The sequence below is a fragment of the Sorex fumeus genome, unplaced genomic scaffold (genome assembly GCF_029834395.1).
Source record: "Sorex fumeus unplaced genomic scaffold, SorFum_2.1 ptg000098l, whole genome shotgun sequence".
NCBI lineage: Eukaryota > Metazoa > Chordata > Mammalia > Eulipotyphla > Soricidae > Sorex > Sorex fumeus.
The window spans coordinates 40,590,242-40,617,600 of NW_026606155.1; the positions used below are offsets into that span (position 1 = coordinate 40,590,242).

A 27,359-nucleotide genomic window follows, 5' to 3' on the forward strand; every position below is an offset into this window, starting at 1 on the left:
TCTCTGCAGTCAGGGATCACTCCTGGTGGTGTTAGGGAGACCGTGTGAGGTGCTGGGGAAATTAAACCTGGTGGCCCAGTGCAAGGAAAGTGCCCTACCCACTGTACTATCTCTCTGGCCCCTTTAAAGTCTTCAGAAACATCCTAGTGTGCTGCTATATTAGATGACAAACCAAGGGCTAAAGCCCAGCACACTATCCCTTTTCCCCCTCTCGCTGAAGGGGCTCTTTGGACCTCCGGTCAAGGTCTGCGAGTCCTAGTAAGTTCAACCCGCCGGGGAAAAAAAAACTCGCGGGCCACCCCACTCTCTCCCCGCCGCCGGCTTCCGGGCTCCTAATCAACCCGAGGCTCGGACTTTTCTGTGGATTCCGCCTTATTCCTCTGACCGGTCTGTTCACCTTTCAATCAATTCAAATATCGCAGGAGCGAACCAATCGCAATTCTCGCCCGAGGGAAGGGGCGGGCACTTTCCCCGGAAGCACTAGTTAAACCCGTCCAATCAGAGAGTCGGTGCGGGAGGTTTGAATTTTGCAGAGGTTCGGGCTTCGGATGGTCGCGTTTCGGAGGCGGCAGTGGCCTTCCTGTGGGAGAGTTCCTGCACGTTTTTGTTTGGCCGAGGTTTCACGCCACCAGCTGCTTCAGGTAGGCGGTGTTGGGACTTGGCGGAGCGGGCGCTGACCTGCTTCCTTCGAGACTTTAGCGAGGAGGCTGCGGCTCAGCGGCGGGGAGCGGGGGCGCCTCTCTCGGGCGGCTTTCCCTGCCCCTCCCCAGGCCCTGGGAAGAGCAGATATTTGTCGCCTTGAGCTCTGGAGTCTGCGTTTTACCCTCGGGGCTGAAATGACCGGAGGTGGTGAGGAGGGAGAGCTGTAGGACCCTTACCCCTCCCCGCGGCAGCCGCGCGTCAATTCCAGTAGCCCCTCCCAGGTGCTGTGAAAACAACAACGCCCAGTTGCTGCGAGAACTTCTAGGCAAGCCAGGCTAAGGCGGTTCAGACTTTCAGATGGAAAGAGAAGCCTCGAGAATTTAGTGGTGTGTGAAAAGCCACCACTTGTGATCCAAGCTTCATCACCTTTTAGCAATATGAAGAGTTATTTAGTTAATTGACAACAACTCGTAAGGGTTGCCATAATTGAATTTGCCTTTAATGTTCTTTCTCCGCTGGGTATAGTGCTTTTCTATTTTTTTTTTAAATAAATAGGCTGGAGCAATAGCACAGCAGTAGAGCATTTGCCTTACAAGAGGACGGCCGGGCCAACCCGGGTTCGATTCCTCCCTCCCTCTCGGAGAGGCAGGTACGCTAGCAAGAGTATCTCGCCCACAGGGCAAAGCCTGGCAAGCTACCCCTGACATATTCCATATGCCAAACACAATAACAACAAGTCTCACAATAGAGACATTTCAGGGCCAGCTCGAGGAAATCGATGAACGAGGGGAGGACAGTGTGCTACAGTGCTTTAAATAGCCAATGTATACATTTTTCCCTTTTCGTTTAATTTGAGATTTTTTTTTTTAATCGAGGAAACTTTGGTATGGAAAACCGCATAAGTTACAGCAAACCCTATTTATGCTTTGACGTGTAGAGAAGAGACTGCGACTCAGGTTCCCAGGGCCCCTAGAAGAGCACGTATTTGTTACCTGGAGCTCTACCAGTCTGCCACCAAGAGTCTAGTTTTCATCCTTCAACACTCTGACCATTACCCAGTCCCGCCCCCCTTCTCCCCCACCACCATCCTCCTTCATGTCTGATTACCACCATCCTCTTTTCCTGTCTGATCACCATCATTTTGGCTGAGACTTTTTGTTTGCTTTGTTTATTAATCTTTCACATATAAATGAGATCATAGTGGTTTTTGTTTTCTTGGGGTAACTTTTGTTATTTAGCATATTTCCTTCAAGGTCTATCCATATTGTTGCAAATGGTAAGATTTAATCTTGTAAAACATATTTCACTGTATCACTGTCATCCCATTCATCAATTTACTTGAGCAGGGGAATGAGCTCCATTCGTCCCAGCCCTTAGATTTTAGCAGCCTATCCTTACTCGTCTTTCCCAACGCTGGCTGCGTATTGGAGCTCTTTTAGGGTCAGGGGAATGAGACCCCTATTGTTTTGGCATATCGAATGTGCCACAGGTAGCTTGCCAGGCTCTTAGATTTCCATATCTTGGCTCTTGTGAAACGTGCTTCAGTGAACATAGGAGTCCAACTATTTCATTTCAAAGGCTTTATCCAAGAAATATGAAAGCACTAATTTGGATACACTAATTTGGATAAGCCCTCTGAGATGAAATAGATAATATGGTAATTCTTAATATTTGAGAACTCTCCATACTGTTTTTATTTTTGGTTTGGGGCCATACCCTGTGCTACTGAGGAATTACTCCAGGCTCTGTACTCAGGGGTCACTCTAGATATGACTTATAGGACAATATAGGGTGCCATGGACCGAACCCAGGTTGGCTACATTCATGGCAAGTAACTACTGTACTATCTCTCCAGCCCTTCTATACTGTTTCTGTGGAGGTTGCACCCATTTATATTTCCACTAACAGAACACAAATGTTCCTTTTCACCACTTCTTAATTTGCATTTTTCTAATGATAAGTGATGACATACATCTGGACAATGTTCCTGGTGCCTTCCTTACAGATGGTTGGCCATCTGTAAGTCTTTGGAGAAATTCTGTTCAGCTTTTCTGCCTATTGTGTAATCAGGTTGTTTTTTTGTTGACTTGTTTAGATATCTTGGGTATTAAGCTCTATATCAAGGGCATCATTTGCAAATATCTTCTCCCACTCAGTTGGAAGTTCTCATTTTGGTAGTTGCTTTTTACATTAGTGATGTTTTCTTTGCTTTTTTCCATTTTTGGATGACACCCAGCAGTACTTAAGGTTTCCTCCTGACTGCACTCGGAAATCCCTCCTGACTGAGCTTTGGAGACCATATGTATGTAGTGCAGGGTCTTGAACCTGGGTCATTCTGTTGCAAGGCAAGTGGTGGCCTGCCTAGGGTACTATTTCTCTGGCCGTGATATGGTTTCTTTAGCAGAGCAGGTTTTTTGCTTCATTGAGTACCCTTTGCTTTATTCTTTACTGTTGAGGTCACTGTATCACTGTCACTGTCATCCCGATGTTCATCGATTTGCTCGAACGGGGCGCTAGTAATGTCTCCATTCATCCCAACCCTGAGATTTTTGCTAAAAAACATTTCCTTATTCGTCTTTCCTAATGGAGGCTCTTTCGGGGTCAGGGGAATGAAACCCGTTATTGTTACTGTTTTTGGCATATCAAGTATGCCAAAAACAGGGAGCTTGCCAGGATTTGCCTTGCGGGCAGGGTACTCTCGGTAGCTTGCTGGGCTCTCCGAGAGGGACAGAGAATGTATATAAGAGGATACAAGCAAGTATGTTAAAACCAAACACATGTGTGTTGCTTTAGGTGTATCAGTGGGCTAGACTACAAGAGGTCTTGGGGCCGCAAATGCGGCCATGCGCTTCTGGGAGCTTTGTTTTATAGTCTCTGGAGCTTGGTCGTTGATGGGGTTATGTGGCGCTGGGGGCAGTTTGTGGGTATGACTGTTGAGGTCAAATCTTCAAAAGTACCTATGTCCAAGACAGTATCAAGCAATGTATTGCTTATGTTTTCTTAGTATTCTGTGGTTTTCACATCTTACAACCCAGTTCTTAGAACATTTTGAATTGCTTTGTGTATATGGTTTAAGATAGTCTAGTTTCTTTTGCATGTGAGTGTGTTTTTTCTCTGATATTTAGCAAAGTAACACTTGCAGGAGGTGGTAAATCAACCATAGAGGAGAGTTCTTAAAGACAAGCATAGTCTGTGATAACATTCCTTAGACTGGAGAACTTTGTTTGCAGGGCTCTAGTAAGCATGTAGTAAGAGAAATTCAACCTGGGCAAAGCATACACTCCAGCCCTTTGAGCCATTTCCCTGGTGCCCCTTCCCCCACCTTGGACTCTTAAATTTATCTAGGTCTTTTGAGAGAAAAATCAATCCCCATTTTAAAAACTGTTAATTGCATGAAATTGTGTAATATTTTTAATTTGATGAATTTCTTGTGCATATTTTCCCTTTTTTAAGAAATAAGTTTTTGGGGGCCACAACTGGCAAAGCTCAAGTGACCACATGGGGTGCTGGGGATGGAAGCTGGCTTGGCTGCGTATAATGCAAGCACCATACCCGCTGTACTATTTTTTTTCAGCCCATCTTTTTTTGTTGATGTTGTCTTGGGGTCACATCAGGCAATGTTCAGGGGTTACTCCTGATTCTGCACTCAGTAATTGTTCCTGGTGGTTCTCAGGCGACCGTATGGGATGCTGGGAATCAAACCCGGTCAGCCACTTGTAAGTCATACGCCTTACCCGCTATACTTTTGGATCACACTGGGCAATGCTCAGGAGTTACTCCTGGCTCTACTCAGAAATTACTCCTGGCAGTGCTCAGGGAACCATATGTGATGCCAGGGATCAAACCCCAGTTGGCCAAATGAAATGCCCTACCCTGCTGTATTATCACTATAGCCCTAAGGTTAGATGCATTTTATATTGAAATATGATTACCATTGTAGTGTTAACATCTCTACTACACCACCAATTTTTTTCTTTTATTGGAATTTTTTTAGCGGACATTTTCAGTTCTTGAAGAGTATAGTGAACCTATAATTTTAAACTTCCTAATTGTGAGGGGTTTATTTTCCTGAAAATATTTAAAAATTTTTATAAAGTAACCTACAGCAAAATTCATTCTTTGTGTTATCAAGTCTTGTAGCTACCCACTACAGTGAGATATAGAATAGTTATGGTCAACATCTCCCACCCATTATTTCTCTCAAAAAAACAAAAAAATGACCCATCTTCCTTACTTTGTTTTGTAGTGAGTGTGTCAACACTCTGATTCCTAACAACGCACTAATCCTTGTGTCTTAACATTGGAATCATACACGTTTTTTCTCTCCTTCTCTGTTGGTGTTGTTATAATGACCAGGATTTCCACACATGCCAGATAGTAGTAACCACACATCCATTTAAGGTGCTCATTGGGGTTTTCACCTGAAGTTGTGTTTGGGAAGCTAAATTTCACTTAACTGGTTGTGTTTGCACACATGCTTGCTGGGAGTTAAACTCTTGGTTATGGTTCTCTGTCGCATTATGGTTTAGTGTCTTTTGAATAGCTCACTTTTTATATGTACTCTCACCTTCTCACAGGGAGTGACGCTGCTGACTATGTTGCCCGCACATTTATGTAATTGCAGTGCAGTACTCACTAGGGATTGCACACTCCTTGTTTGCAGTACTCCACACCTGGCTTGTATCACTGGGGATTGTAGATGGCAGAGTTGCCTGGATTGTATTCCATGTACTTGGGCAGCACCAGGATTGAACTCAAGGTCACACCCTGCAAGCCAGGCACTAAGTCATCTTCCAGCCCCCTCAAAATAGACATTTTTTTTTTTGGCTCTGCACTAGGGATCACACCTGGTGAGGTTCAGGGAACCATATGCAGTGCTGGGGATCAAACCCAGGGTGACTGCCCTAGAAAGCAAGTGCCCCTACACACTGTGCTTCCTCTGGTCCCGTTAGCTTGGTTTCACACAGATTAGAGCATTTTACGTTCATCTATATTGTGTGTATCAATAGTGTGCTCTTTTTTATTGCTGAGTAATATTCTGTTGTGTAGGTCACTATAGTATGTTTTCCTGTTCACCAGTTAAATGAAATTTAGCTTCCCAATATTTTTGCAACTATAAAAAAGCCTGCTATAAGCATTTACATATACGATTTTAATTTATTTGAGATAAATATGAAGGATGGAATTGATGTATCATTGATAAGGGTTGTTTTGTTTTGGGGGCACTTCTGGAAGTACTCAGGACTTACTCCTGGCTCTGCACTCCGGGATCACTCCTGGTGACACTCAGGGAACTGTATGGTATGCCCTACCCACTATACTATTGCTCCAGCCCAAAAAGTATTTTTGACTATGTAAGAAACTGCTAAAATGTTTTTCCAAAGTGGCTGGCCATTTTTGCGTTGCTAGAGGTTGATATTGTCAAGGTTTTTTTGTTTGCTTCTATTAGTGGTGCTGTGGGACCAAGACCCTGCCTGATCTCATATACACAATGCACTCACCCTTCTACCACTGAGCTTCATCTGCAAACTAACATTGATTACAGCTTAATGTTTATGTGTTTTAGGGATACACTGTTAACATACCATGTCCATCAAAGTGCGAAATCCCCCCACCATTGTCCTTAGGACCCTTTCTGTTCAACCCCTTTAATCCCCTTGATTACTTCTTTTCTATTGTTAGAGTCTAATGGCTTGTTTTCATTGGACATTTCTGTTCCCTTGCTTTGCTTCTTTATATGCCACCAATGAGTGAGATCATCTGGTATTTGTATTTCTTCTGGTTTATTTTGCTTATTGTGTTCCCCTCCAGTTCCATCTATGTCATGACAAAAGGCAAGCACATTTCTTTTAGGGGGGTAATGTTTCATTATGTATATATACCGCAACTTCTTTATCCACTCATCTGTCTTGGGTTCATTCTAAGAGATCCCACTTTTCTTCCTACGTTTTTTTTTTTTTTAAGTATCTCACTACTTCCAAGTGGGTTTCTTTACCCTTTGTAGAACAACCTTCACTATTTCTTGCACATCCAGTTTAGTGACCATGAATTCCTTTACTGTTTGTCCAAAAGTTTTTTTTAATCACTCCCTTGAATCTTAGTGATAACAGATAGAGTATTCTTGGTTGGAGGTCTGGTCCTGATCTAAAAAAAATCCAAAGATCTAACACTTTGGTTATTTTATGCCACTCCCTTTAGACTTGTCAAGTTCTGTTGAGAAAACTGCTGAATCTTATGGAAGTTTCCTTTTATGTGAATCATTGCTTTTTCTCATGCTGTCTTGGAATTCTGTCTCTATCTTTGTTTGGTTTCTGTCATTTTAATTACAATCTTAGCTTTGTCTATCTGGGCTTATTTTGTTTGGAATTCTTTGAACTCCCTGAATTTGGGTAGCTATCTCCTACCTTAGATTATTAAAGTTTTCAGTTATTCTTTTTTTTCTTATGTTAATTTTATTTATTTATTTATTTTAATTTTTATTAGTGAGACATCATGAGGTACAGTTGTAGACTTACAATTTTTTGTGCTTGGGTTTCAATTATACAATGATCAAATACCCATCCCTCCACCAGTGCCCATTTCCCACCACCACGGATCCCAGTATCCCTCCCACCCCCCACCCCCCCCCCCCAACCCACCCTACCTCTATGGCAGGGCATTCCCTTTTGTTCTCTCTCTCTTATTGGGTGTTGTGGTTTGCAAAAGAGGCAATGGGTGACAATCATGTTTGGTCTATAGTCTACTTTCAGCATGCTTCTCCCTCCTGGGAGGATCCTCCCAACACCCTTTATTTGGTGTTCCCTTCTCTATCAGTTCTCAGTTATTCTTCAGCGAAGAATTCTTCCCGTTTCTGGGGCTGAAGATATAGTACATAATGGGTTTGGTTCTTGCCTTGCACACAGCTGACCCTATTTGAATTGCAGTTATCCTAGCTCATCAGAAGTGATTTCAGAAGCAGAGCTAGGAGTAACCCATGAGCAGTGTCAGCTGTGACCCCAAAACAAGAATTATTCTCCTTTCTCTATCTTCTTTCTTCAACCTTATGATGCAAATGTTAACCCTCTCGATATTCTCCCATAAGTCTCATGTTTTCATCATTAAAATTTTAATTTTTTCTTTTGTTCTTTGTTCAAAGAGTATATATTTTTTCACCTTAACCCTGAGTTAACTGATTTGATATTTATTTGGCTCATTCTGCTGTTGAGCCCCTCTATAGTTGGTTTTTTGTTTTAGTTCTACTACATTCTGCTATTTTCTTTTTGTTTTGGGGCCACATCTGGCCATGCAGCATGCAGGGCTAGTCCTGCCTTGGTGCTCTAAGAGTTGCTCTCAGTAGTAGTCATGAGACTGTCTAGAACCAGGATGCTCAAGATTGCTGGTGCCTGGGAGGCCCTTGCGTGCCCCCCCCACCCCCCAGTATCTTCCTGTGGTCATATAGAAAGGGGAGGGGAAGGGGAGACGAGGGGGAATTTGCTGTAATCCAGAGAACACTGGCCTTGACCTTGTCTTTATCTCTCACTGCCCATCCCCCCAACCCCACTCACTCCCCCTTTAACTCTACCTCAAAGATACTTATTCTAGAGAACCAATTTTTCTTTCTCTACTTGGATCCATGTTTTGTTTTAATTATTCTAATAAAAAAGCACATGCCATGTAAGTGGTGATTTCTAACATTACTGTAAATAATTTATTTTTCCCTTACAAGGTCAAACTTATGTTTTTCCTTTTGCATCACTATGGTAATTCTCCAGAAACTCCCCCCTTTTCCTCTCTTGTACATCCAGTGGCCTACTTATTATCTGGGCATGTCCAGTAGGTTTGTTTTTTAGTTTGATTTGTTTTTTGGCTTGAGAAACAATATGCCAGGTTGCCTGCATACATCACCAGGGGAAAGTTAAGACTTGAGACCATTATTTACATTCCAGACTGTAACTTCCTGAACTTCACTTCTTCCTTCCTCCAGCAATCTCAAGCTCCTATTTAGACTATAAAGTAAGTTGTAATGTTTAGTTTTTGATAACCTTCATCCCACTCTATAGAGCCTCATGTTCCATTTTGTATTTGATATCTTTATTTCAAAAGTCTCTGAGTTGGGACAAGAGGATAATTGGAATCTTAATTTTTGAATTTTTATTTGTATGCTCTAAAAAAATCCCCTCTTTGAGGTGGGAGGGAGCAGAACTAGCAGTGCGTAGGGATTACTCCTGACTCTGAACTCAGAAATCACTTCTGGTGGTGCTCTGGTGGTGTTTGGGGGCCATAAGGATGCTGGGGTAATTCAGCCACATGCAAGGCAAGTGCCTACCTGCTGTACTATTGCTCTGACCACCACTCTGCATGCCCCCTCCCATTACCTTTTTTAGTGATGGATCCAAAACTTCTAAAAGTTGCAGCTTCTCTTTGCTTTTTCCAGTCTCTCCTTGAACTTGACCTCTTGTATTCCAGAGTGGGGTCTCTGAGCACATTCTTGTTGACCAGAGTTTTGTCCTAGTAGAGTGCCACAGAGAACCTTATAAGCATGAGGTGACCATTTGTATGAACAGTCACAGAGGGCTTGATCTTTGACTTTCTGACAATTTTGCTCTTTCCCTGGCAGCTGTCACGTAGAGGGTAGATAATTCCAGCCACCAGAGTGGGGCTGTCTAAGCAGTCTGCGGTGTATGCCTCAATCTCTTTCATAACGACCGTTTTTGCATCGGAAGTAGTGCCAGCTAGGCCCAGCACCATTGCCTGGGTTTTGTGAATGTGTCCATTTAAACAGCCTTTCAGGCCTGCAGCTGAGCATGTATTCCCCCTTTGGGTTTTTGGCCCACATCTGATGGTGCTCATACTTCGTGTTGCTTAGGGGACTTTGTGGGGTTGGCTATGTACAAGGCAAGTATCTTAACTTATGTACTATCTTTTCTATAGCTGAACCTTAACTTAAAAAATAAAAATAATAAAAGGAAAATCCATGCAAGTTGTTCTGTCTCTCTTACTTTACAGGATGTCATCATCACAATTTGCTGCTCGACATAGGAAGGATTTAAGTACTGAGATGATTAGAACTAAAATTGCTCAAAGAAAATCACTGTCTCAGAAAGAAAACAGACACAAGGAATTCCAGCGAAATAGACTCTTTGGTTTGAAAGATGTCAACATTCCAATCATGGAAGGTAGAAGTCTTCTTGAAATGAGTGAGACTTCTGAAGAGCTTGTTCCCAAAAAGGCCACTATGAAATCAAGTATGTAAATATCTATTACAGTTTTTAGTGCTTTGAAGAATGAATAAAAGATGATTTAATAGTTTAGGTTAAAAAAAAATCCTAACCAAAGGATGGAGCTTTCAAATATCATTAAGATGATTTGGTATTTTCTATACTGAAAATAGCTATTTATCATAAAGGTTGTGAAGGTTCCCTTGCTAGTCTAAAGCCATTTGCTTCTGATATGTTTTAACACTTCATTCTGTATGTTGCCATATAGAAACCCTAAAGTCGGGAGCTAGAGTTAGTGTTGATTAGATAAATTGATAAGGGACATAAAACTAGAACTGAATGAAGACTCCTTGAAATGATTCGCTTCCAGTGGAAAAGATTCATAGAAAATAAAAGAATTGGGGCCAGAGCGAAAGTACAATGGGTAGGACATTAGCCTTGCATGTGGCCGACCTGGATTCAATCCCTAGCATCCCATATGGCCCCCTGAGCACTGCTAAGAGTAATTCCTGAGTGCAGAACCAGGAGTAACCCCTGAGCATCACCACATGTGACCCAAAAAGCCAAAAAAAAAAAACCCCAAAACCCTTAACCCCCAAAATAAAAGAATTATTCATCCTTGCATTTTACCCAAAGAATATGGTGTCCCTAGGAAGAAATCAACTTCAGCAGAAAGGAAAAGAATGATCCTGGGGACAGAATTTTAAAATAATGTGTCTTTTAAAAGGCAAGAGATGCTTAGGGAAGGAGGAGGAGGCTGGAAATGACTTTCATTTAGCTACAACTCAGTAGATTAGTGTGTTTGTAGTAAACTTATAACAAAGCAAAAATGGTGACAAAATGACTTAAAAGTGATTGTTTTATTTTTTTTATTATTTTATTTTTTTCATTTTGGCTCAGGGAAGTTTAGAGCTTACTCCTAGCTTTGTACTGAAGAATCACTACTGACGGGTTCAGGGGACCATATGGTATGTAGGGACTGAACCCAGGTTGGCTGAGTGATAACAAGTGCCCTACCCACTATACTATTTCTAGTCCCTGTTTAATTGATGCTTTTTGCTTTTTGGGTCACACTTGGCAATGCTCAGGGGTTACTCCTGGCTCTGCACTCAGGAATTACTCCTGGCAGTGCTCAGGGGACCATATGGGATGCTGGGAATTGAACCCGGGTCGGCCGTGTGCAAGGCAAATGCCTTACCAGCCCTTAGTTGATGCTTTAATGAAGATATTGAGCTAGAATATCTCAGCGTTAACATTATTTTATGATTCTAAAAGACACAATTTTTATTTTTGGTTTATTATTTGGTTCCAAAAAGAGATGATTAGTGTAAATTAAAGGTAAAAGGCAGTGGGCTGGGTAGAGGAGTATGGGGGAATGGATATTCTTTTCTTAGGAAGTGGAAGGAAATTTAAATGGTGCCCTAGAGGGGCCAGAACAATACTACAACAGGTAAGGCACTTAGTCTAGGCTCAGGGATCACTCTTGGCTCTATGCTCAGGAGACCATGTGGGGTGCTGGGGGTTGAACCTGGGTCTGCCACATGCAAGTGCCTTACCCACTGTATGTACAATTGCTCAGGCCCCAGGGGTTCCTTTATTTATTTATTTATTTATTTATTTATTTTGATAGGGTGGAAGCCACAGTGCTCAGTGCTTATTCTAGGCTCTGGGCTCAGAAATCATTCCTGATGGGCTTCGGGAAACCATATGTGGTGCCAGGGACTAAGCCCTGATCCACTGCAGGCTACCTGCTATGCTATTGGTCCAAGGCTCCATTTTTTTGATCAAATGACCTCAAGTGGAAATATAACTGTCAATTTACTATTAAAGTATCCTTTGTTTATTTCCCATTTGCAAAGGTCTAAGCTTGGAAGTGAGCCTGTGCTTGGTAGAAAGAGCATATGGAAGGCTGTCATTGTAAGGACTTTGACAGTTATTCTGAATAGGTGAAATAAGAAGCCGTTCTTGGATTAATGGTTGTCCTGTAATCTGTTTCATGTTGTTGTATTGGGTTTTGTTGTTTGTTTTTACTTATGGGGTACTCCTGGCTATGCACTCATATAACTATGACCATATGGGATGCTAGGGATCGAAACCCGGTCAGCCATGTGCAAGGCAAGTGCTTTGCTGCTGAACTGTCATTCTGGCCCTCATAACTTCCTTTTGTCTAAGGATTCCAAGTTCCCTTTACCCTCAGCAGCTTGTCTGATGGGACTCCCCAAACTTTATTACAGACATATTGGCAACACTGAAAATTCTGCCTGAATTGTGTGGTCATTCTCCACTGACTTCACCACAGGGCAGCTATGGGGACAAAGACGAGACTGGGGTGGGGGGGGGGGGTGCGGGCTGTATGGCAGACATTCTTCATTTCATCCACATCCTCCAGGCCCTTATTTATGGTTTTTTGTTTTATTTGGTGGTCACACCCGACAGTGTTCAGGGATCACTCTTGTCTGACTTGGGGGACCTTATGCAGTGCCAGGATTCGAAGTCAGGTTGGCCATGTGCAAGGCAAGCAACCTACCACTATACTATTGTTCCAACACCCTTCCACCTCCCACACCCCCCATTCATGTTTTAAAGACATCTTTCTGCTCTACCGACTGTAGACTATATAGAGTGGTAATCATGGCTCCTGGGAGACTAATGAGATGGTCGTAATAAAATTTAGTTGATAGTTCACGATTGATCAGGTTGGTAGCAGCAAGTTAGTTAGCTGCAGTATGAATGCCTTTTGTCCAGTAGACCTTTCTAATGGATTGGATGTGGGATTAATAAAGACAGTTTGAAATGATTCCAAGGTGTTTGGCTTTACCAGCTGAAAATATGGCTTGGCCATTGACAATGTTATAAGAGACTGAGAGGGGAACAGTCTTTGGGAATTGTAAGATTTAAGCGCCCAGTCGATCATGGATATATTAATTTGAGGTGTCCATCAGAACTGAGAGGAGAGATGCTGTCAAGTTAGATGTTCCAGATGAGCCTGTGGGGGGAGGGAGTCTGGCCTGAAGCTCAGTGTGCAGGAGTTGTCAGCGGTACATGGCTTTTGAAGCAGTAAAACTAGATGTGATTATCCAGAACTTTGTCATGGAAAAAGAAGAGAAGTGAGGCGAACAGTCCAACAGTTAGGGTGAAGGAAAACCAGCAAAGAAATGAGGGGCAAAGAGAACACCAAAGAATGGGCTACCCTGGAGACAGGCGAGGCAGGAATAGCGAGGAGGGACTCTTTAGTGTGTTAGTGCTGTTTGCTGATGTATTTGGTTTTTGTTTGTTAGAGTTTTCTGTTTTGTTTTTTGGAGGCGGGGATTTTGGGCAATACCTGACGTGCCCAGGAGCTATTCCCAGTTCAGTGCTCAGGGAGCTGCTCAGAGGATCTCGTGATGCTGGAGATTGACCCCGGTCCTCCTTCACACAGAGCATATGTTCAGTTTATTGAACTACCTTTCCTACCTTATTTCAAGTGATTTTTGAAGTATAATTTGACCATCTTCACTGTGAAGGTCATAGGTATTCTAAACTCGTGTTCAATTCTTTTACTGGTATTGATTTGTAGATTGGTAGGTAGTTTTGGTTCCAGAGAGCAGCACCATCTAGGACATACTATTTTTTTCCTCCAAAATTGGATTTGAGTCTAATTAAACCCTGAGATAGTTTTCCAAGGTTTTGGGGGGGGGTGTGGAGTAATGAGTAAAAAGCAGGAGGAAGTAAACAGATATATACAATGGAAGATAGTCTATTGAACAACAAAATAATGGTATGAAAAGAGAGATGAGAGGAGAATCTCATGAAGACACTTAGAAGACATCTATATGCCACAAATGGGTCTTGCTTGCTTTTTGTTTCCAGTAGTTTTAAAAATATCTCTTTGAAGTAAGGAAATTTATATCTGGCCCCTGTAATAGATAACATCTTAACTGCTAATTTTGTTAGGTGTGTGATGATGATATGGAAGGTTATGAAAGAAAATGTCTATTTTTAGAGCTACATACTGAAGTACCTAGGGATAAAATTTGTTGAGTAGAAATTTTTTTAAGAATAAGGATTGAAATACCTATAGTTAACAGGCTAAGAAATGAATAAGAATTTGCTTAAAAGCGTTTCTTAGGGGGACAGAGAACTAGTACAACGGGTTAAGGTAATTGTCACGCATGCAATCAATCCAGGTTCAACTACTAGCCCTGTGTGTACCACCCCTCCTCCCCCGACTCCGAGCCCTGCTAGGAGTAATCCGTGACCATAGAGCCAGGGGTAAGTGAGCACCACCAGGTGTGGCCACAAACAGCAACAACAATGAAAGAATGCTTCTTAGCAGTAGTTGAAAATTAGCTGAAGCATTTGAACAAAATTATGTTTCAGATGCTTTTTTATAAATTTTTGTATAAATTTTTATTTGAAATGTTTTCTCTCTTTTTGTGTTTTTCTTCATTGGCTCAATGAAAACTGTTAGGTGATCAACGAAGACAAATGCTCCAGAAATTCAAGGAGGAAAAGCAGCTTCAAAAGCTGAAAGAACAGAGAGAGAGAGCGAAAAAAGGAATCTTTAAAGTGTGTCGTTTTAGACCTGACATGCCTTATTTTCTGTCAAACCAGAAGACTCTGAAAGCTGAGCCTCAGAAGGTAAATGTATCATCCTAAACTGATACAGAGGGATTTTAGAAGGAATTTTAAAAGGTTAATGACTGGGGCCGGAGTGATAGCACAGTGGGTAAGGTATTTGCTTTGGTACACGGCCTAGCCGGGTTCGATCCTGGGCATCTCATATTGTCCCCTGAGCACTGCCAGGAGTAATTCCTGAGTGCAAAAGCCAGGAGTAACCCCTGAGCAATCCTGGGTGTGACCCAAAAAGGAAAAAAAAAAGTTAATGACTAAGCTTTTTTATTAACTTTCCTCTTCCCTTTATTCATTTGACTAGTTGGTAGAAGGCGGGAATTACAAAGGCGATAAGAATCAAAGCACTCAACTAGCTTGGGTAAACTGAGAATAGGATAAATTAGGAGAGAAAGTTGAGCAGGGTGAACAATGAACATTTTGTCAAAGGGTTTGGCATTTCTCCTGGAGAATATGGCAAGCCCTGGGAGACTTATACATGAGTTTTGTGTTAGATTAATAATTTGAGAGGAGTACCCTAGTTAGGAAAATTATCATTTGGATAGGACAGTGTCAATTGTTTATGGATAGGAAGATCAGTTGTGAGATTATTATACAAGATTAGATTAAGGCTCATAATCTGGGGCAGTGGGTTTAAAAGGAAGAAAGAGGCAAAACTCATTTTGAGAAAAAAATTGACAGGACTGATGACCTTGTAGATGGTAAGGGGTAAAGGAAATTGAAGAGTCAGATAGGATGATTCTGGTATTGGCTTGAACAACCATGTAAATCATGCTGCTTCTCAAGAGATACAGAAGATAAGAAGAGAAATGGATTTATGTAGGTGCATATTAAAACTTAAAAACAAAAAAACCTGCTTGGGTCATCTAGATTAGCATATCTTATTTTTCCAACAGTGGCCCCTTCACATCTTGTTTCATTCCTGTCCCGCTCTCATCCTACCGTTTGGACCCCCCAAGTCTCATGCCATGACCCTTTCATTTACACAGTTTTTATCAGTGCATCCCTTGGAATATTGTCGGAGCTCCCAGGGGACCATATGGCTGCTGGTTGAGAAATGTGGCTCTAGAAAATAGGCCCTTATGGGGAAAGTTTTGGAAATTGGGCACTGGGGGAGGAGGCTTATATGGTCCCTCAAACACTGCTGGGTCTCAGCCCTCCTGTTCCCCCACACATGCAAAAAGGTTTTTTTCTTTTTTGGGAATTCTTTCTAAGGAGGAATCTAGTCTATAATATTGGGAGCAAAGGTGAGCATCTAAGGTATAGAACTGCGTGAGAACACTGCAGTAAGGATCTACAAAGTTCTAGAAGAGTTCATTCTAAAGAGCATCTTCATCCAAACAATAGTCAGGTATCAGTGATGAAAGTTAGTTTGACTTCAAAATGAGAGCTTCACTTCATAATGAGACATGGAAATAAACTTTTGCTTGTTTCTTGACAGTGCTTAGGACTCTGTGCTTTGTGCTCAGAGATCCTGGCAGGGCTCAGGAGACCATATGGGGTTCCAGGGGTTGAACCTGGATCTGACTCATACAAGGCAAGCTCCTTCCTCACTGTACTGTCAAACTGCCCCCAGCCTGATTGTTTTCAAACATTCTCTTCTTTTAATTGCTTTAAGGATGTTCAATCTTCTGTGCGGATTACAAGGTCAAAGGCCAGAGAGCAAATGGAACAGATTAAGGTATAGTTGATAATTGTTACTAAATGATAAGCGGTGACATTTTTCCCTCAGCGTGTAAATTTATTTTTAATCTAATGACAGCTTCAAGGACAATCATTTATCTACTTGATAAATAATACCAATTTTCTTTTTTTGATATTGCAACAGAAAAGTTTTGGCTGGACCCTAAGGAAATACTCTTTGTGAGGTTTATCTTGGTGCCACACTCATTTTGTTAAGTGACCTTCTAATGAGCCATTCTGTGACCCATGAATACGTCTAGGGATGTAGGCACATCAGAGAGGTGTTGTAAATGTTAGAGTCTTCAAGATAGCATAATGGATAAGGTTAGTAGGAGAGTTACTAAAATCAAGTGAAGTAGTCAAGGAGGAAAATAGTATGTCTTTTTATTTGGTGAGCAAGTATTCTCTATTATCATGAAAGTTTTTTTTTTTAAAGGAAAAGGAAATAAAGACTGCTGAAGTAAGTATGGTCTGGAATCTTGATTGGAGCAGGAAATAGGTTCAGGACCAATTTCTAATTAGGGAAGGAAGTTCCCCATGTACAGAGCAAGCAGTTCCCCAGATGACCTCTTTATGTCACATATTGGACGATTCTGGACTTGCTTCCCAATGATGGTATCAGGTTCAGCAGCAGTCAGGCAGATGTCATACGCAAAGATGAAAAAGCTCTTTCTGTTTTGGAGAATTTTCTAGGCAAAATTCAAAGGTCTTAGAGCAAAAATGCATCTGATGTATTTAAGGACCCTCAGATTTTAGTCAGCTATTGCTAATAGCTTATTAGTATCTTCCAAATTCTAAGTATGCTTTCGAGGAATTTCTTCATCTCCTTTTATGTGGGATAGTGAACTTTTTGCTGGGTCATTTCTCGTTGTCGTTCTTTCAGATGGTTTATTTACCGATGTCAAATGTGATTCGATTCATTATACAGTTAAACCATTGGGCACCTCCTCTGTTCAACAGATTAATGATGGAACTAAAGTTCGAGCAACTCTATCTGCTCCAAGGCAAACTTCTGCAAAGAAAGCGTTGGATAAAGAGAAACAAGGTGGGAGACATTAGACATTACTATAAGCCTTGATGCACCCATAATTATTAAAACAATTTAATAATTGCAGAAGTCATTTTGTTTGATTAATTTTTCCTTTACAGCTCCACGGCCTGTTACCACAGTGGTGAGAATGACTCGCTCAGCTACAAACAATTTACAGTCAGCAAAGCAGATTGTCCAAACAGTCTCCTCTGCAACGAGAAAGACAGTCATGAGTGCTACTAATGGTAAGAACTCTTTTTGATCAGTAAATGAGCTAGACTGTCCTTGAAGTTTTGTGCTCAGTTGTTTTAAATCAGCAGGCTTTTCTTTTCTTTAAGAATAAAAGGTAGAAAGGGAGGAAATAGGAAATTAAATTCCTGCAGCTAGACTGTGCCCCTACATCCAGACTTGTTGCTCAGGTGTTGAAGGCCCTGATTGTTGTAAGTAGTGCTTTCAAATGAAAAAGGAATTGACTCAAATTATTAATACACCATCCATTTGCTGGGATATAGTGTGGCCATTAAAGAGCAACATGAAAAATACTGAAGGATGTTGTTTCTGATATAGTAAATAAAAACAGGCCAAATTTGGAACAATATGATGACAAAATTCTAAAGAAGTTGTATATGTGAATAGAAAAAACTTGATAAACTTACCCCAAAATATTATCCAGAGTATTATTGAGTGATGTAAACTTGGGGTGATTTTTTTTCTTGCTTATTATTGTTCTTTGTTTTATTTTGTTTTATTTATATTTTTAAATTTTTTATTAGCGAATCACCATAAGGTACAATTACAGACTTACAAACTTTGTGCTTGCATTTCAGTCATACAATGGTTGAGTATCCATTCCTCCACCAGTGCCCATTTTCCACCACCAATGGTCCCAGCATCCGTCCCACCACCCCCACCCCATCCCCTCCACCTCACCCTGCCTCTGTGGCAGGGCATTCCCTTTTGCTCTCTCTCCTTTTGAGTGTTGTGGTTTGCAATAGAGGTATTAAGTGGCCATCATGTTCGGTCTAGTCTACTTTCAGCCTGCATCTCTCATTCCGAGCAGGTCCTCCTAGCTCCCTTTACTTGGTGGTCTCTTCTCTATCTGAGCTAACTTTCCCCCTAATATGTGAGGCCAGCTTCTAAGCTGTGGAGTAATCCTACTTATCTCTACTATTCTTGGGTGTTAGTCTCCCATTCTTTTACTTTATATTCCACAAATGAGTGCAGTCTTTCTATGTCTGTTTCTCTATTTCTGACTCATTACACTTAACATGATACCTTCCATGTTGATCCACCTATATGCAAATTTCATCACTTTATCTTTTCTAACAGCTGCATAGTATTCCATTGTGTAGATGTACCAAAGTTTCTTTAACTAGTCATCTGTTCTCGGGCACTTGGGTTTTTTCCCAGATTCTGGCTATTGTAAACAGTGTTGCAATGAACATATAGGTGCAGGTGTCATTTCTACTATACCTTTTTGCTTTTCCAGGATATATTCCCAGAAGTGGTATTGCTGGGTCAAATGGAAGCTCAATTTCTATTTTTTTGAGAAGCGTCCATACTGTTTTCCAAAAGGGTTGAACCAGTTGACATTCCCACCAGCAGTGAAAGAGAGCCCCTTTCTCCCCACATCCACGCCAACACCAGTTGCTTTTGTTCTTTTTGATGTGGGCCAGTCTCTGTGGTGTGAGATGGTATCTCATTGTTGTTTTGATCTGTATCTCCCTGATGATTAGTGATGAGGAGCAAATCCACATGGCCATTCGAATTTCTTCTTTGAGAAAGTTTCTGTTCATATTCATTGCCCCATTTTCTGATGGGGTTGGATGTTTTCTTCTTGTGGAGTTCAACCAGTGTCTTGTAAATCCTTGATATCAGCCCCTTATTGGATGGGTATTGGGTCCTTTCCCATTCTGTAGACTGTCTTTGTATTCTAGTCACTGTATCTTTTGAGGTGTAGAAGCTTCTTAGTTTAAGGTAGTCCCATTTGTTTATCTCTGTTTCCACTTGCTTGGCCAATGGAGTGTCACCTTTACAGATACCTTTAGCTTCAGTGTCGTAGAGGGTTTTGCCAACCTTGTCTTCAATGTACCTGATAGTTTCTGGTCTGATGTTGAGGTCATTAATCCATTTTGATCTGGTGTTAGGTAGAGGTCTGAGCCCGCCCCCCCTTTTTTTTTTTTTGCATGTAGCTGTCCAGTTTTGCCAGCAGTATTTGTTAAAGAGGCTTTCCTTGCTCCACTTCACATTTCTTGCTCCCTTATCAAAGATTAGATGATCATATATTTGAGGGTGTGTGTAAGGATACTCCACCCTTTTCCACTGGTCTGCAGCTCTGTCTTTGTTCCAGTACCATGCTGTTTTAATTATTACCACATTGTAGTAGAGTTTGAGGTTGAGGAAGATGAGACCTCCCATCTTGTTTTTCTCCAGAATTGCTTTAGCTATTTGTGGAGGTTTGTTGTTCCATATGAATTTCAGGAGTGTTTGATCCATTTCTTTGAAGAATTTCATAGGGATCACATTGAATTTGTATAATGCTTTGGGGAGTATTGCCATTTTGACAATGTTAATTCTCCCAATCCATGAGCAGGGGATATGTTTCTATTTCCTTGTGTCCTCTATTATTTCGTGAAGTAGTGTTTTGTAGTTTTCTTTGTATAGGTCCTTTACATTCTTAAGCTGATTCTGAGGTACTTGATTTTTTTGAGGCATGATTGTGAACGGGATTGCTTTTTTTCTGTGCTTTAATTTTTTGATAATTGCTTGTTATGGTGGCATAATGTAAAATATAAAATAGCACCTTTACTTTGATTTGAAAACAGATGGCATACCTTGGCATGATATGTCTTTTGTTTTTATTCCATTTTATAATGACTTGTATGTATGGGGGGAGAATGACTTCGGACCATTTTATAGCATGTGATCTTAAAATCCTTTTGAGACATGCATTTCTAGAGATTCCTTTTTTCCCCTTTCCAAATTCCTAATGCAATATTTTCTATGTGATCAGTCAAAGTGGATGTCTTATTTCATTTTTTTATTCTAAAAGCAGAAAGAAAATCATCCAATGAAGGAAGATCTATGAAAAAGATAGAAACAAAGCCTGGAGAGGTAGGCCATATATACCTGCTGACTTCAGGTTACTTTAAAAATTTCATTGCGGCTCTCATAAAGCTGAATTAAGCATCTAGATTTGCTTCAAGACCTACATGTTTGCCAAAAATCTCTTGAAAAGCAAAGAAATATTGAGGAGTTTTTTTCTTTTCAGGAATTGTGTTCTCAGTTTTATGGGTATAGGAAGCATAATTTGGTTAACAGGAGATAGGAAAAAATAATTAAAACACAGCTGACAAATCTTTAGGTGTGAACTAGATTAGAGAATTAGGAGATACGCACTAACTTCCCATTCAATTAATCTGAATATTGCCATTGCTTCCAATTCCTTGGGCAAATTATGAATGGTTTGCCTATCTCTAATGCTGACTACCTACATATGTTAGTTTCAAGAATTAAATAATATTCCTAGCCTCTACTAGAGTTTTCCAAAGCAATCAAACAGTTTCTTTTGTCATGGAATATACATATGAGACAGCAAAAATGGTACTTGGAGGACTCAGTTTCTTGGCTTATTATCCTGTGTTAAGTTATTTCTTAACTTTTTGGGGTAAAGGTAGAAAGGTCATACCAAAATTTAAGAGATCTGGCTAGATTCTTATTGAAAAATCAGGCGTAGATCCTTTATGGAAAGTCATAAAGAGTGAACCTTTATAGACAAGTCACTGGACCCCACAGCTCTTCCTTAGAGACTGATTTGCTCCTCATGGATGATCACTAGTTTTTACTTTCACTGCCACACCAGCCTCAGGGACAGTGTGACACATACACTCTCCTCTAGGTTAAGACACTCTGGTTTGAGTCCATATGCCCCTCTCCCCAAATCAGAAACTAGAATAAACCTCTAAAACCTATGTTTAAATGGTGGTAAAATGGGTTAAGGTGGTGAAAAGGTACCAACTTTGATTTATAAAATAAATTCCAGAGATTGTAATGTACAGCATATTGAGGATAGTTACTACTACTGTATATTCAGTGAAGAGAGCCCAATGGGTGGGGACACATGCTTTGAATGCAGGAGCCTTGGGTTCAATCCCCATTACTACCTAGTGCCCCAAGCACTGCCGAGAGTAAGCACTGAGCCAGGAGTAGTCCCCGAGCACTGCCAGAAGTGGTCCCAACACCAAAAGGATATAAATTAATAATACTTATGATAGGATTAATACTTATAATTAATAAATATATGATAGTATGTTTAAAAATTGCTAAGAGAATGTATCGTCAATTATCAAAGACAAACTTGTATTTGATATCAGCTTATAATTTTTATATTAAATCACATGTTTTACACCTGAAATTAATGTAATATGTATCAATTTTGACATGTAACATATTTGGTAAAAATACCAAATTGGCTTTTATAGGGAAAATAATATTAATCATATTTTATATGGTTAATCTTAATGTATCTCACCAAAAACAATTTCTTTGCTTTTCATTTTTTGGTTTTGGGGTGACACCTAGCAGTTCTCAGGACTTACTCTAGGCTCTATGTTCATTGGACCATATGGAGTGTCAGGGATCAAGCCCAGGTCAGCCTCATGCGAGGCAGGCACCTTACCCACTGTATTGTTTCACCAGTCCCTTTGCTTGTATTTTAAGTTTATTCAAGGTTATTTTTAAAAGATTAGATCCTTGATAATAGTAGTCATATAATAAACATTGGGTTGCTGATTCTCAAACCACTGAAATGATCAATTTAGCTTAAATTTAGCTTAAATAAAAAGACATATTTGTAGCTGAGTACATTTTTACACCTCAGGTGGGTTGGTTTTTTTTTTTTTTTTTTTTTGGTTAGGTTTTGTTTTTTGTTTTTGGGCCACACTCGGTACTCAGGACTTTCTGGCCCTACACTCAGGGATCACTCTTGGCGGTGCTCTGTGAATCACATGGGATTAAACCCAGACTGATCACATGCAAGGAAAGCACCCTACCTATCACTCTGATTTGACACCTCAGATTTTATAAAAGCAATTTTGTTTGTTTTGGTGTAACATCGGCAATGCTTGGAGACATGTAGTACTAGGGGTTGAATCAAGATCCCACATGCAAAACCCTTTGAACTGTCTCCCCAGTCTCCATTTTTCATATGTTAGAAAACCTAAAAACTGTATTGAATCCTTTAATAATGGATCTCTTTATGGATCATAGCACTATTCCAGATATACATTTAATTTTTTGTTTCAAACTGTAAACTTGGAACTGACTTCTCAACTTTCACATTTCAGGCCTGGAAATAATTAGTTGTCTCTATCTTAAGTAGAGGAATTTTCACTCTATTCTCTTTACTTGCATCCAGGTCATTTCTTCTAAAGTTGAGAGTGAAGAAAATACTTCGGATCCACAAACCAGTGCAACAAATGGAATAGATCTATCAAAAGTGGAAAACTCGCCAAAGATAAATACTCCGAAAATGAAAGGGAAGAAATCCTTTGCACCTAAAGATTTTATATTTCAACCACTAAATGGTCTGAGGACCTATCAAGTAAACCCTATGACTCCCCGAAGTGCTGACGCTTTCTTGACACCCAGTTACACATGGATGCCTACAGAAACAGAAGTGTAAGACTGTAATGTTGATACTGAATCCCTTGCTAAGGCAACTAAATAACTTCCAAAAGCTCAGGTTAAATCTAAGAAAGGCAATTTAGATGACAAATTGCCTTTCTTAGATTTAACCTGAGCTTTTGGAAGCTATTTAGTTAGTGAAATGTATTAATTAAAAAGTGATGTAAATGTGACCTTTAAAGGTAATCTGCAGGACCAGAGAGATAATATAGGAGTTAAGGCACTGGCCTTGCATGAGGTACCCTGGTTTGATCTCCAGCTCTACATGGTATCCTGAGAACTTCCCCAAAACTCCTCCAAAAAATACTTTTTAGAAGTATTTGGTAATTTTGATATTTCCTATACACACTAATGTATTTGGTAGTTTTGTTATTTCCAATACACTATTTTCTGTTATTTTCATGGTATAACATGCGTTTTAAAAAAGATATAATTTACATTTTTAGAGAGACAAATTTCTATAATACTTTAGCTCAGTCTCATAGTTTCTAATAGTGGCATTGTTTTCTACCTGCAGTCCTGCTACACCAAGCCCACCCTTAGAGTGTCAGGATTCCTCTGTTTTTGTCCCACAGATCCTTCCTCCAACCCCCTTAGCTTCCTCAGTTTACAGTTCTATTGACCTGTATTTTAGAACTTGTTTCTACTTGGGTTGTCTAATCCCTTTCTTAGTTTCTTCCTCCTGGCATGATACCTTTGCGTTCCATCCGTAGAGCAACAGAACAGTAAATTTCATCTTTTCTTATAGCTGAGTCATACCCCATTATGTATATATACCACTTTCTTTTTCCACTCTGTTGCTGGCCATTTGGACTGTTTTCTGACCTTGACTATTGCAAAGGTATAGTAAGTGCTGCTATGAACATAATGTGCATATGTCCTTTTGAATTAATACTTTTGTGTCATTGGGTTAGATACCCTGGAGTAAAATCAAAGGGTGATATGAAAGTTCTGTTTGTAACTTCTTACATTTTTGAGAAGTCTCCATACCATTTTTCAAAGAGGCTGAATTGTACAAGAGTCCTACCAGCAGTGAATGAGAATTCTAGAGAAAAAGATTAACTTACGAAGTGTGTGTGTGTGTGTGTGTGTGTGTGTGTGTGTGTGTGTGTGTGTAAAAGTTGGGGGTGAGGGGATTGCTGTGTGTGAGGAATCACTTGGAATCTTTAAAAGAAAAAGCAAGATTCTTTATGCAAATATTGATGGCAAATTTATTGGAAGCTGCTTAGCAGCTTTCAATGCTACTAAGTGTTTATATTCCATGAAGGACTCTTCAGGGATCACTGCAAGAGCCCCCAGTGGTAGGCTGCATACCTTGATAGCACGAGACCCTGAGTTCAATCCCTGTCCTCACCAACACCCCACGCACCACTGGGGAAGTCTCCATTGACAAAAAAAAATGATTTTCAAAATCCTTGAGACTCACTTTAATAAAAGGGAGCTATCTTTGGAGGTATTTAAATTGCCCTCCCCTCCAGAACAGACATGACCATTATTCTATACCACATTTTTAAAAAAGTTATATAATTTTGAAATATTTCAATTAAATATCCAGGCTTCATATTTCATGAAACATTTTTGCTATTTTTTTTATTTTAAGTGATAAAATTAAAGAAGAAACAAGAGAAATTTTTACACAGGAGTGTGAAACTTATTCTACTGAGACAGTACATCAAGATTCAAATAAATCACAGTGTCTTTTAGATTCTCTCACAGTGTGCAATAAAGGTATGGTCTTTTAAGTAAAATGCATACTTTTCTAGATTATGATTTAGCAGATATTTGTTTAGAATTTTTCTTTTTACTGTCTTGCTCAGAGCTATGACCTCAGGATTAGAAAAGGAAGACTGGATGGGAGAGAGTACAGTAGGTCGTTTCCTTTGTACATGGCTGGCCAACCCAGCATCCCAAATGGTCCCCTGAGCACTGCCAGGAGTAATTCCTGAGTGTAGAGCCAGGAGTGACCGCTGAGCATTGCCAGGTATGACCCAAAAAGTGGAAGGGAGAGAGAAAGGGAGCGCGAGTGGGGGGAGGGAGACTTGGGGAAAGACTTGGGGAGAGAGAGAAAATGGGAAAGGAATTTAGACTACAAGGAGAAGGGAATAAATGTACATTTAAAGAGGTAAAGAATATTTAGAGACTTCAGAGGAGATAAGATATAATAAAATCATTGAGATATCAAATTCTAAAATTCAACATTTAAAAAGTCGAGAATGAAATATTTTAAGTATGGTGCTTCTGAATTTCATATGTAATATTTATTCTTTATTCTATAGAACATAAAAGTGAAACTCTTAAAAATTCACATGGTCACTCAATAGAAGTCCCGCCCCTTCAAATAAATGAAGAACAGATGTCTCAGCAAGAACACAATGTGCCATATTTCAGGTTTGTCCATTGTTCCCAGTCTTGAGATAATTATATTAACATCTAGATTTATTTATTTTTTGCATCTATACATCTTTTAAGGCTGAAATTAACCCTTTTTGTTTGTTTTTGTTTTGGGGGTCATACCTGGTGAAACTCAAGGCTTATTTCTGCCTCTGTGCTTAAGGATCACTCCTGGAGGCACTAAGGACCATAGATAGAACCCTCTCTCAGTTAGGGAGAAATTGTCTTGGGTGATTTCGACTTAAAAAAAAAAATTCTCTGGGGCTGGAGAGATAGCACAGCGGGTAGGGCGTTTGCCTTGCATGCAGCCGACCCAGGTTCGATTCCCAGCATCCCATATGGTCCCCTGAGCACTGCCAGGAGTGATTTCTGAGTGCAGAGCCAGGAGTAACCCCTGTGCAACGCCGGTTGTGACCCAAAAAGCAAAAAAAAAAAAAAAAAATTCTCTTTAGGGACCAGAGAGGTTATACAGTTAGTAGGGTGCTTGTCTTGTGTTTGCCCCACCCAGATTCAATCCTCAGCATCCCATGTGGTCTCCCAAGCCCCACCAGAAGTGATCCCTGAGCACAAAGCCAGGAGTAAATCTTGAGCACCACCAGGTATAACTCCAAATCAAAAACCTAAGCCAGAGACCACTCCCAGCTATGCTCAACCTAGCAGAATCGACGTAATAGCTCAGTGCTGCCAGTTGCAAAGCCTACGCTCCAACCCTCAGACTTCTCCCTAGTCACTGGCTAGGCCAACCTTGGTTCTCTTAACATTGTGGACTAAACAGTTCCCTCTTTGTGAAGTCCGCCCTCTACATTGTTGAATGTGTCTTTTGCCAGTGACATTCCTCTAGTTTGTGATCATCAAAAGTACTTATATACCAGTGGTTTTCAACCTTTTTATACCAGTGACTTGGCAGTGAAAACTCACAGTTCTATATATTTGCTAATGCCCTAGTTGACAAAATAAATCACATTTGAGAAGCCGGAGAGACACAACAGCAGAAAGTATGCTATCCTTGCATGTGGCTGACCTGGGTTTGATCCCTGGAACCTCATAGGGTTTCCCCAAGCCTCACCAGGAGTGGTTACTGAGCACCGCTGAGTGTGCCCCCACTCCCTGTCCAAAACACTGATCCTGTTTGAGAACCACTATCTTTGTAAGAAAAGCCTTATCATTAGAATCTCTAAGGCCTGATCACTCTAATGGCAGATATACAACTTATCTTGGCAGTTGTGTTGGTCATAGACTGTAACAGTGCAAAGGAATGTCTGGTTCTTTTTAGCCTCTGAAAATTAAAACTGGAACAAACTAGATATACTTGATTAAAATGTGAGTTCTAGGCATTTTTCATCTGCATGTGTTGTGAGTATAAGAAGATGGAAGACCGAAGATAGAGTTCAGGAGGTAAGGCACTTGTACACAGCCAACCCCAAAGCAGTCTGTGACACAACACATGATCCTCTCAGGTAGCACATTTGAGTGATCCCTGAGCAGTCAGTAGTAGACTCTGAGCACGGAAGGTATGGACCCATAAAAGCCCTCCAAAATTGAAAATGAAAGATGCACATTTGAGATCAGAGCAATAGTATAGACGGCAGTGCTTGCCTTGCACTCAGTTATCCCAAGATCCATCCTCAGCACACCACATAGTACTGCCTGAAGGAAGTCCTGAGTGCAGAGTCATGAGTAAGCCCTGAGCACTGCCAGTTGTGGCCCCAAAATAAAAAAAGTACGTACATAAGATAAAGGTATCACCTGGTATTTGTGCATTTCGATATATCACAGTTCCTAATGAGATTAAGTCTTGACTCTTGGAAATGGATATCATACCTATATTTTACATCTTCCTAACATGTGTGTTTGTACTGATACATAGAGAAAAAGTCTGTAAAATGAAAATGTTTATCATAATTTTTAGAAATATTCTCCAGTCAGAACGTGAGAAATTAATTACATACTGCCTTGAGTGGGACAAGAAGCTTCAACTGGATATTCCAGATGATGGTGAGGAAATAATTCTTAAATCTTTTGTTTGTTTTTAATATGGTTAAATTTGTGTGAATTATAAAATTTGATACTATACTGGAAGCCTGGGCCATGTGCACTCAGGAAGAGCTGAGAGGCAGGAG

General features: G+C 40.4%; 1 protein-coding gene across 1 annotated transcript in view; it reads left to right on the forward strand.

Moving 5' to 3' along the window:
- The first annotated feature begins 551 nt into the window (after window positions 1–551).
- DLGAP5 (DLG associated protein 5) overlaps window positions 552–27,359 on the forward strand; it is a 43,843-nt gene continuing 17,035 nt past the window's right edge. The window contains exons 1-12 of the mRNA XM_056133898.1: window positions 552–641; window positions 9,628–9,866; window positions 14,006–14,026; window positions 14,290–14,459; window positions 16,069–16,131; window positions 17,094–17,178; window positions 17,283–17,408; window positions 20,216–20,277; window positions 22,580–22,842; window positions 24,449–24,576; window positions 25,125–25,236; window positions 27,149–27,234. Coding sequence (XP_055989873.1) covers window positions 9,629–9,866; window positions 14,006–14,026; window positions 14,290–14,459; window positions 16,069–16,131; window positions 17,094–17,178; window positions 17,283–17,408; window positions 20,216–20,277; window positions 22,580–22,842; window positions 24,449–24,576; window positions 25,125–25,236; window positions 27,149–27,234 — 1,354 coding nt within the window. The 5' untranslated portion in view covers window positions 552–641; window position 9,628. The remainder of the gene's footprint in view (window positions 642–9,627; window positions 9,867–14,005; window positions 14,027–14,289; window positions 14,460–16,068; window positions 16,132–17,093; window positions 17,179–17,282; window positions 17,409–20,215; window positions 20,278–22,579; window positions 22,843–24,448; window positions 24,577–25,124; window positions 25,237–27,148; window positions 27,235–27,359) is intronic.